General features: G+C 39.8%; 1 protein-coding gene across 5 annotated transcripts in view; it reads left to right on the forward strand.

Moving 5' to 3' along the window:
- CADPS2 (calcium dependent secretion activator 2) overlaps window positions 1-4,741 on the forward strand; it is a 548,538-nt gene extending 543,797 nt beyond the window's left edge. For 2 of the 5 annotated variants that reach the window (XM_081286749.1, XM_081286750.1), the window contains one exon: window positions 2,355-4,739. In XM_081286749.1, coding sequence (XP_081142875.1) covers window positions 2,355-2,528 — 174 coding nt within the window. In that variant the 3' untranslated portion in view covers window positions 2,529-4,739. Of the gene's footprint in view, window positions 1-2,354 lie in introns of all 5 variants that reach the window. The other 3 variants (XM_081286751.1, XM_081286752.1, XM_081286753.1) reach the window with 2 other exon arrangements.
- The last annotated feature ends 6,867 nt before the right edge of the window (window positions 4,742-11,608 follow it).

Genomic DNA, 11,608 nt, shown 5'->3' on the forward strand with positions numbered 1-11,608 from the left:
GTGTGACAATAATAATTGTAATAGTAATTGTTGTCAAATGCATCATCTGAATATTTTATGTGCTCAGTGTGCTTTTAGTCTGACTACAAAGTAATGATAGACTTGAACACAAATCTCTGGGGTACTCATGCCATGTATATTAAGTCACCAGATTCTCTAGACAAAAATTGGCATTTCAGAATTACTTTGCTGTCTCCTGATGAGTGTTGCCATGAGTTTTAGTATAAGATCATACCACTTTATTCATAACAACTTATGATTTAGAATAAATTTATAACTTTCTCACAATAAAATCATTCAGGTGAGAAAGAGAAGGATGGTGAATTGTATGTCTTCAAAAACTTTCAAATTTCAGTGAAAATAGAATTGATCTCTTAAGAAAATTATGAAATTTTGAGAAAATTTTGTCTAAATTGTTTAGGCCAGGTGTGTTAATGGAGGAGCCTAAGATACACTTTCTAACTCATGTGAATGTGCCATCAGTTCACCTGTCTGAATGTTCTGGTATTTTCTGGATGTCGTGATAGAAGTATTCTGAATATATCTGTTAAGTAAAATCAAGCATCTCTCTTACTCCAGCTGCTGGAGTTCTGATTTGTGACCATGAAAGACAGTGTCTCTCCTTCTTATTTAACTTTTTTCATCTATTAAGTATAAATAATGACCAAAAACAAAGTGACTACCAGCAATCATTTAGAACAGAACATGACATATTGATATATACTGATACTTTGACCAGTCCAAGTCTGGCTTCTTAATACTAAAAATCTCACACAGGACAGTAAAAGAATTATAAAGGATATTTAGCATTCAAAATGGCCTTTGAAGTGACTCCACTGGATGAAGTATCTTCATTTTCTCTTTGTTTCTACATTCAAGAAAAAAATAATAGGGGGATTTTAGAGGATAGTAAAGGTAGCAGAATACAACAGTCACTAATATGGCAGTATGTAAAAATGTGATGTGTAGCCGATGTGATTCTGCAATCTGTATTTGGGGTAAAAATGGGAGTTCATAAACCAATTGATTCTAATCTATGAAATATGATTTGTCATGAGTTTTGTAATGTTGTGAACATCCAATAAAAAAAAATAATGATAATATACCACCCTGTTTAGTCATGAAAAATATGTGAAGATAATCATACTTTATAAAAAGTGAACATAAAGGAGCTGGGGTTGTGACTCAGTGGTAGAGCACTTGCCTACCACGTGTGAGACACTGGGTTCCATCCTCAGCACCGCATAAAAACAAATAAAGGCATTGTGTCCATCTAAAACTTAAAAAAAAAAATGTTTTTAAAAATAAAATTGAAATAAGGACTAGGAATATAGCTCAGCTGGTAGAGTGTTTGCCTTGCATATACAAGGCCCTGGGTTTGATCCTCAGCACCACCAAAAAAAAAAAAAAAAAAAAAAAAAAAGAGAAATTTGCTTTTTTATTTTTATTTTTATTTATTTATTTATTTATTTTTTGTAGTGCTGGGATCAAATCCAGGGTCTTATGCATGCAAGACAAGCACTCCACCCACTGAGCTACATCCCTAGCCCATAAGGAGAGCTTTATAAGTCACATATTTTAAGTGCCACAGAAGGAGTTTTAAGAATCAGTATAGAAATAATAACATAATTTCTGTTCTATTTTATGTAGAACATATAAGTTATAAATTATAATTTATTGTCTTACAAAAATGTAAATACTTGTTTTACATCCTATCTATGGCAACTTTTTGCCAGAAGTTAGCACTTCTCATTCTAAGGTTATTTCAAAGAGAAAGGACAAAATTCTTACAGCATTTAGGTGAACACAAATTTTTATAAAGTATAAAGATACTATATATAAATAAAAATTTATAATTCACAAATGCTAAAACTGTGAGCTTCTTTTACTAATAATACACCTATCCTCCCAAACTTATGCATTTTATAAAAAGAAATGTATCTTTCAGTATTAAAGGAAAGTCTTCTTAATTTAAAAACCAAGAAATTATCTTTATGAAAAAAATAAGTATTTACCATTTTATCTTTTTTATAGATTATTCAAATAGTAAATTCTGAGTCATTAGGAACATTTTGGGGAAGAGTTCTAATCTGTCATTTGATAATCACAACATTTTGAACTATTCATAGTGATTGTAGTTTGGGTAGCACTATTCAGAATCACTCATTCCATCTTTCTTCCCAGAAATACACCAACAAGATGACTGACAATAGGCAGTTACAATCTGAATTCATTAGTGGATTTTCCAACATGATTTTTGAAATGCCACCTGAGTGTATATACCTATACATACAGACATACATACAAATGTGTAAATGTAACTTATCTAAGAAAATTCTCTCTTCTTCCTCCAGAAAACTTACAGGGACTTCCGACTACAAGGTGTGTTGGAAGGAACACTGAACAGTAAGACATATGAGACCCTGCACAGAAGGCTAACAGTTGAGGAGGCCACCGCCTCTGTTTCAGAAGGTGGAGGACTTCAGGGCATTACCATGAAAGACAGTGATGAAGAAGAAGAGGGCTGAAGACACACAGCTCTGGAGAAAGGAAGACCTGGACTACTCGGTTTTTGTTCTGGGGCTTTTTTGTTTGTTTGTTAGTGCTTTTTTTTTTTTAAACTTGTAATTACATTTAATGTCTTGACCAAATAAAACTTCTTGTATTTCTGTAAGAAGTAAACCTGGAGGTTGAGTTAAAGGGGAAAATGCCAAGTATATTTTTGAAGAAGATCCTTCGTGGTGGTATAGCTTGACCTAGAATTATTTGTTTGTGATTGGAACATTAACTTTTTTTTTTTTAATTAGCAAATTCGACCTCTTTTTTTTTCCCATCAAAGTAATCTCCTGTGTGTAAAGAGATATGTATTTCCCATGATACAACATTGTGAGAAGCTACTTCTGATCACTGCACCAACCCTATTGTACCTTTGTTAAAATGATGTATACCTTACAATTTATAATTTATGCACAAAGATTGTTTTGTAGTTAATTTACCAGTGTTGTGGTGTGTATAAAAGCTTTGACCTTGGTTTTCATTACTCTAAATTGGTCTGCAAGTGTTGTCCTGGGCCTAAAGGACTGCCAGCTCCAAACATAGACTAGATTATACACAATGGCTTGTGTCTTGTTCCATTCTGAACAATTTCTTTCAAGTGTAAGAAATTTCAAGGTGTGCTTCCATCAACATACCATACTCCCCTACTTCAAAATATAACAGCTTGCAGGCAATAAAAATTCATTTGGTCATGACAACTTCTGTATTTATTAGACTTGTATAGATTAAATGCGGTAAAATATGTTTGCAGTATTTCAAACCTTCCAAATCTCTGGCTTTGTATCTTTGGTTTTTGTGGTATTTGTTTTGTTTTGTTTGTTTTCAATTAAATAAGCACTTTATTTTGTACCTAGTAGGTGCACAGATTTGATAAAATGATTATTATGACAGTTTATAGCCATAGCAAAGGAGACACTACATATTCAAATAGTATATATTAGTAATTAATGTTAACTAATAATTAGTAATGCTTGTAATGTTCACTAGCAATTGGCACTCTTAGTGATAATTCTCTCATAATAATTTCTTGTGAGGAATTGGAAAGGTAGTAGTAGTATGCTTGCTAATTTTTATGTGAATTTTTATTTTTGTAATTTTGCCTAAAATATACTAGAATATTGTGCTGCTGCATTCATTCATAAGTAATTTTTTGAGAATGAGTATTAAAGCATTGTCCAAGCTTGCCTCTAACTACTGGGTTCAAGTAATCCTCCTGCCTTAGCCTCCTAAGTAGCCAAGACTATAGGAACATATCTCCCCCCAGCTATATTTGTAAGAAATTGTTTTTTGTAATACTAGTAACAACCCAGCCCTACTACTACGCTAAAAAAACAGCCCTTTTAATTATTATTATTTTTTTAGAGGGTCTTGCTAAGTTACCCAGGCTAGCCTCACACTTGGGATTCTCCCGCAACAGCCTCCTGAGTGGCTGGTATTACAGCTGGGTGCCACTAGCCCAGCTTATAAGTAATTTTTCAGTGAAGTCAGTTAACACAAAATGAGTGGAAATAGCCCTGAACCCATGCAAAGTTATGTTTTAAAACTTCAGAAATTAATTAACTTGAACCTCCAAATGTATTCTCTGAAGTGTTATAAATGGTGATTATGTAGCTAAACTAGTTCACAAAAATCTGTTGAAGGTTACTATATAGTATTTTGGTTGAGCTCAACTGTTAAGTCCTAGGGGTGAGATAAACATGCAGGAAGGCAGTGTCTTCCCCTTGGCTTAGTGAGAGACTAACTTTACCAAGGCAATGTTTTCAAAAGGCAGTTTGTCTTGGAATGCCCTCCCTCCATCTTACCTGGAGACCCTTTACTTCAAGTCCTCAAGTATTAAGTCATACTACCCTCAACTCCTTTGTGGTCCTCTCTTCAGGCTTTCTTCTCTGAGCTCAAATTGTTCTAGGCCTGGAAATTATCTATGTGCTGGAGATGGAACCCAAGTCCTCCAGCACACTCAGAGTACACTGTACCACTGAGCTACACCCCAGTTACCCTTCTTTTTGTTTAAAAAAAAACATGCATTTTCTTGATATTGCTCATCTCAATATATTTGACCCTACATTGTCCTAAAGTGTGAGCAATAACTGCTGACACCACTCCCCCGACTCTACTGGAATTTTTTTTTTTAATAAAGTACTCAAAGCAATGATCCAGTTGATAAGATTCCAAAATAAAAGGGGAGGACTGGGGTTGTGGCTCAGAGGCAGAGCGCTTGCCTCACACATGTGAGGCACTGGTTTTGATCCTCAGCACCACATAAAAATAAAGATGCTGTGAGATATATATATATATATATATATATATATATATATATATATATATATACACACACACACACACACACACACACACACACACACACACACATATATATTTTCTTAAAGCTCTTTAAAAAGTGGGGGTGGGGGTAGGTGGTACATAGGAAAGTGTTTGGGGCTCAGAGGGTCTTTCTGCTAACTTCCCTAGGCTGTTAAGACTTTGGAAGTTCTGTCCAGATTGTGATCATCTTTGCTCCTTTATTTTTCAACACAGGATTTCTAAAAACTCCATTCCTGCCTTCCACCTGTTTTCCTAGCAAGGTCAATTGCAATCCAAGGTAGGTCAAGGAACTGCCCACATTTTTCTGGTGACTACCAAGTCACAAAACGGGGTGAAGAAAAAATTATAAGGTAACTCTGAAAAAAAGTAAAAGTGTTTTTTTTTTTTTTTTGGTTTTTGCCCAGAAATTCTCTTCAACCTAACTGCAAATTGCTTGAAATGACTTTAATAATTGTTCATTGGTGTGTATAATGATTAGGATGAACGCCCAAGCATCTGTCTATTAAAGGAAGCCAAGTTTCATATGATGTTATTCTTTTAAAAATACTTAAGAAAAAGAAGTTTAATTGACAACCTATCACGTCTTGCAGAATTTTTAAGTGAACTAATTTTTAGTTCAAAAATAAATCGCTCTATCCTCCTAAATAATTTTGGAAAAGGGCAAAAAGTGTACATTCTTTGGACAGTCTGGTGATTGTTGCAGGAGAATATAATACCGCCAATAATGTCCAATTCGAGTAGACTTCTTAAATAACCCATCTAGAATGAAAGTTTCCCCAAACATTTGTCGAAAAAATAATAATAATGCCTTTTCCCCGGAAAGAAAAAGCAGCACACAGCTGAGTGTAAACCTCTGCGCCAGCTGTAGCTCGTTCTTGCATTCATGTATTTTTCCACTTGAATTCCCTTGAGTCCTTGCTCATTGTCCCTCGCTCAGGAGAAGGGATTTCCTGCTACTTTTGCAAGAAACGTCCGTGCAAAGTGTCTTGGGGCTCCCACCCCGCCCCCAGGGTCACGGCCTGGCCTGGCTCCGCCCTCTGTTGCCTGGGGGCGACTGGCAGTCAGAGGGTCCGAAACCTTCTTACGGGTGTGCTCGAATGGGAAAGAGGTCACCCCCGCTGCCGCTGCTCACAGAGCCGGGAAGCTCTTTTCCGCTGCCAAAGTTTGCCTCCCGAGAGCGACGCGGATGCAAAACCCTGCGGGGATCGCAGGCAGGGGCCACTGGCTGCAGGGAGCCCAGCGCGCAAAAGGTTCACCCTACTCTGGCGCCCCAGAGCGCGACCCTGGTCTTCTGAGCCCCGCCAGTCCGGCATTTGGTAGAAAGGAGGGAGGACATTAGAGCAAGAGCTCGATCTCTTTTTATTTCTAATTCCCAAAACAGAAAATGGAAATTTCCCGGTCTGGGTCCCTAAAGGGAGGTGATAGATCGATGTTCCTGAGAGATGTTCACGCGCCGCTGGCGGCGGTGCCTCCAAGAGCCAGGATAGCAGCCAAGCTGGCCTCCTCGAGCTCTTGGCTCTGTTTGCAGCAACCCCAGTCTCCCCTTGACAGCCCGCAGCCCGCCCCACTCCTCTGTGGAATTTCAGTGCTCACCAAGTCTTTAGACTGAGTTCCCACCATAATGCCTATAAAGGAGAACCCGGTGGTAGTGGCCTTCTTTTGCTTCCAAGTCCCGCGGGAGGGAACCCTCAGGGAAGACATTGGCTAGTTGTTGGTACTTTGCTGCAAATTGAGTTGTGTCCACGGGCCTGGGCAGCAAAGACGGACTGGGAGTAGTGACACCCACACCCAAGAAACATGAAGCTGGGGCAGCCCCAAACCCACCATTACCACACCACCACCACCAAAGGGAACTCTGGAAGTAACTTTCCCTGGACTTTCCCACTATCAGATGAATATGGGGTGTAGAGCTGCCTGGAAGCTGTTCTCCCCTGTGACATTAGTTACCATATTTATCAGAGCAGAGCAAGGTGAGTGCAAAACCCCAAGCCTTGGTTTCTGAAGTCACTAGAGACAGTCAAGCATGGACTTTATCCATGAAGAATAGGAGCAGTAGGCATGGGAGTGTGCTCTTGTAGCAACCAGAAGAGGAGGTGAGATAACATGATCTGTTCCTAAATGAAGATCACAGATTAATAGAAGGGAGTGGAGGGGTGGGGGTGCCTCTGACAGCAGCATGGGGTGCAGCAAAGAGGCTAGAACTTAGAGATGGAACAGTATGGGCTTAAATAACAACAGCCACACTTCTTCCACATGTTTGAGCACTGGGGCCTTGAACAAGTTACTTAACCTCTCTTTAAAATGGACACTCAATAAGAAAGATTCCTATAAGGTTTAAGGGCAAGAAATAAGTTGTGGCCATCATTAACTATTTCTTAGTATAGTGATAGATTCCAAAGAAAAATTGGGAGGCCTGCCTGGACCAACACACACCAACAGTCTCACCCGCGATTCTTCCTGGGTATGACACAAAGTTCTTTTGGATCACTCGGCTCCTTGAATCCTGGCGTGTGTGTGAACTGGATAGAATTGTCCAGTTCCTGGCTTTTATAGACTGCCAGCTTGCTGGGAGAAGAGGAGGAGAAGGGGAGGGGCAAGTCTAAGCTGGTCCCCTGAATAGACTGCATTGCCCTTTCTGACAGCAGCTCCTGAAGCTGCAGTTGGGCAGGGAGGCAACTGGAGATGAGTTAGCTTGGGGATGTTGGTAGTCAAGACTCTGAAATGGGACAAGAATGATCTGGAAAGTGCCAGACTACAAATAAGGAAACCCAGACTTCGACCTGTGGCCAGTACGTAGAGTTTAAAGGAATATCAGGGAAGATGGTATTCATTAATGTTTTCTGAGCAGTAGAGGGAAATAGAGCAGGTGAGCTCTGTCCCAGAACAGAGAAGCAACATAAGGAGGCACTTGCAAATTGTGAAACAGATCTGAGACAGAGACAGAGGGTTGCAGCTACCTGAGTGCAACCCAGGGTGGTACCAGTCATAGCAGAAAAGCATAAAAAGGTAGCTTTGAGTGAGCCATCATCTGGCCCTGTCCAAGTTGTTAAACTGGCAGAACTTCGTGGATGCCAAGAAGACTAGAACACTGCAGAGGATCGGCATGGGACAGAGGCCCTGCCCCTGGGTCACCACTCAGCACATCTGTGGCTGGAAGTTGCATGCTCTGGCAGTGCTGGGGCAAGGCACGTGGTGGTCTTGGGGAGGCAGAAACTGAACACTCTTTAAAGAGGAAGATAGGGTCCCTGGGGTTTGGCTGGGAATGGGGCTAAATTTTTACCTGAAGGCTATTCCCCATTCCAGTTTCCTTTAAAGTAGCCGATCTGCGGCTTCTGAATCCCAAACCCAGGGATTCAGCACAAAAATATTTTCCATCTTTCTGTACTTTTCAACTTTACATTGAGGGTAGGTTATATTTGTGTGCTTATTTGTGACTAACAGTGGGGGAGTAGGGACAACAAATAAACATTCTACACTTGTCCCCAATCTTCATCCACATTGTCTCCCCCTGGCTAGGTGATTCTCACTTCCAAGAGGAAGAGTTGATTTCAAATGAGAAGCTAATTAAAAAAAATAATAATTGGATACTGTAGTAAATAGTTAATCTTCCCAACCTGGCCTGGGTTTGTTTATAGTGCACTTTTACATAGATAACATCAATAGTCCCTGCAAAAATTAAAAATGATGTATCAAATTACTTTATTTTCTGCCTCACGTCAATTCTGTTTTGCTTTTTAGCACTGCCTCCCTCCCCTTCCCATACAAGTAACACCCCTATAGAGTACAAACTGGATGAAAGAAAACTTGATTAAATGATAAAGGTAATTCTTTAGGGCATTTCCTTAACATTGGCAAGCGAAGCTAATTGTATCTTTAGAAGGAGATTTTGGTAGGGAAGTAGAAAAATTTCATTAAAGAGGGTCTTATAGTAAAAGGTCAGAACTCAGCAGGATCAGGTCTCAAAAAAGTGGAAAGTGAAACAGGAAAAGACCAGGTGAGGGAGCAGACTGTAAGGAAGGCAGGGCTTTTGTTAGGTCCTCCTGGATGTATAGCCTGGTAATAATTAAAAAAAAAAAAAAATACACTTTGAAGTTACAAATTGAAGAAGCTCATTCATTGTCATTCATTCAAATGCTATAGGTTTTTGTTACATTGGGTGATTACTAGAAATATTCTTTCATAAAATTAGAATAGTCTATGGAAAGTTGATTAATTTTAGAAATAACTGCTTCTTAAGAAATAAAATCAATCAAACTGGGTTAAAAAAAAAAAAAAAGCTTTTTGTGACAGGTAATTCCTGGATCTACAGAAGAAAGTGTTCCCTGGGGAAAACAGGACTGAATGTGGGTGAACAGGCCCTCCAAGGACAAGGGAAGTCCTTGAGGCTGAGGAAAGAAAAAAAAAAAAAACTTTAGCAAATCTGAATCCTGTGTGTACTTTAACATTTCTACATATTTGACCTAAAATCTATCATTGAACAGAGAGATTGTTTTTAAATCCAGTTGTCTAAAAATTTTGGAAAAGTTTGTCAAACTTCTTAACAAGGTGATAGTTTTTCATATGTTAAGTGGTTTAGGTTAAAATCTCTTTTCAATCTCAGTGTAATCAAGGAATTAGGAGGTTTTGATTTAGTCCCATTTTACAGAAAAACAATTCAAAACAAAAGGGAACCGTTAGTAATGGTTCCTAAAAACAAGGAGTCCACTAGCTGTGTGGCCTTCCTGGAGCAGGGCAGACCTGGGCTAGGAGGCCAACTCAGGGCAGGGAACTGGCATCATTTATTCTAATGCTCAAACTGTCCAGGACAAATTGGTCATGTGAGTACTTGTGAAGATCTTTCTTCAAAAAGAAAGGTCATTCTCAATTTCAAGGGATAATTGAAGGATCCAGCATTTAAAGGATAGTGAGAAACAGGGAGGGGAAAGAGGGACTATTTTACCCTTTAACGAAGCGGCAGTTGGGGGTGAAGTGAAGGCAGAATAGGTAGCCCTCATTTGAAAAAGTGGGTGTTTTCTTAAATTCCTGCTAACAGAGTTTTAAGCTAAAACCTCTAGAAATTAATACGAAATAACAACTGCAAGCTAACTGTTAGAGATATGGGCAATTTTGCTCACGGATTTTGCAGAGAGAGAAACAAAAACAAAAATATAAAAAAAAATTAAAAAAAAAAAACAGTAACATGCGGAAGACAGAGAAAGAAGAAAAGCCTTTCCCATTTCCTTTACCATTTCCGAAGTCGAATGACCACGACTCCGGCGGGCGACTGAACAAAAAAGAGAGGAAGGCTCAACTGCTTATCCACCACGGTGCCCCTGAGGTTTCTAAGTGACTGCAGGCGCCGCTAGACGCACTTGGGGAAGGCACAGTGCAGGACCCTCTTGGCTAAAATAAGGAAATAGGGGTTACTGGAATCCCACAATCCCTGCCCTTAGTTTCCCCCATACCTGGCATTCCCACAGGGAATCTTTAAGAAAAAGCTGTAGGTAGGGCTCTGGAATTTGAATTACTGGTGGCATCTAAGCCAAATTGGGGGTGGGGGGGTGGGGACGTATTCAAAAGGCATCACAGCAATCACGTGTATTTGGTACATTTCATTTTTCCATCCTATATCTGAATTTTCAAGAGACCTCTTGACAGTGGTGTCTCCTCTCAGTAGATGCTGAGACTTCACTTTTTAAGGAAAATAATAACTTGGATTTCCCATTAATATTGAAAGGTAATGATTTTGCTTAGAATAAAATATGGCCAAACAAATAAAAGGGGAATGGATCCTTTGGAAATCGAGGTACCCCGTTTATTACCATGCCAGCCGCCTTTCATACACAGCGTATGCGCTTACTTAAAAGAAAAAAAAGTTTTGCCATTACTTAGAAATCTTAATCGGCGTCATTAAAGCCAACTTCACTTTCTCTTTTTTCTCCCTCGTTTCCTCTCTTTTCAACAGTGGTGTGAAAGTTCAGATATTCTCCATAGTGAGTAAAAAGCTCTGAAAAGCAGCTAACGTGCCAACACCGGGAACATATCCAGGTTCATGGTGCGAAAATGGAATATGTGCTGTTGAATTATTATTTTTGTCCTTTAGGTTTACATCTACGCCCTTGTATTATGTAAATTTATGAGAAGCTGTGAATCACAGGGTTAGGTAGAGGAGTCCTCCCCTCTCCCCGCCCGCCTTCACACGCAACAGGAGCCGACCCCATTCAATCTTTGAATGATTCACAGCCCGTGTTCCTTTCTTCTTCCAGCTTTTTACCCTAGACTCAACTTCCCTTCCCACCCTCGACCCTTCGAGCCTTCCACGACTAGAGGCTGCTGCCCAAGCCTGAGCGCCGCGGTAGGCCAGGTTCGTGACGTCAGCCTGGGGCCCCTGGAGGTCACCGCTGGCAGTTGAGGCTGTTCTCTGGTTGCCAGCGTCAACGCCGACGCGGGGCGCTCCGTGCTTCTCGGCGGCGTTTACCAGGCTCTCTTCCTTTAGAAGTCTAATTGTGAGGACAGACTCAGTGTTAGTAAATTCAAAGAATCAACTGAACTTGAATAAAAAGGAGATGGTGGGAAGAGAAAAGAAAAAATAACTTCCAAAGTGATTCAAACTAAGCAGGCAAAAACAGTATTTGAAACATTAGTAAGATTTCTCGATGATGGACCAAGCCTCGGTCTTATTGGGATTTTCTTAGCGTGGATGTTGAACCCTTGAAGCCTACACACCGCGAGTATAGGATGGGGTCAGGGA

This window comes from Spermophilus citellus (assembly GCF_964194105.1).
Source record: "Spermophilus citellus genome assembly, chromosome: 3".
NCBI lineage: Eukaryota > Metazoa > Chordata > Mammalia > Rodentia > Sciuridae > Spermophilus > Spermophilus citellus.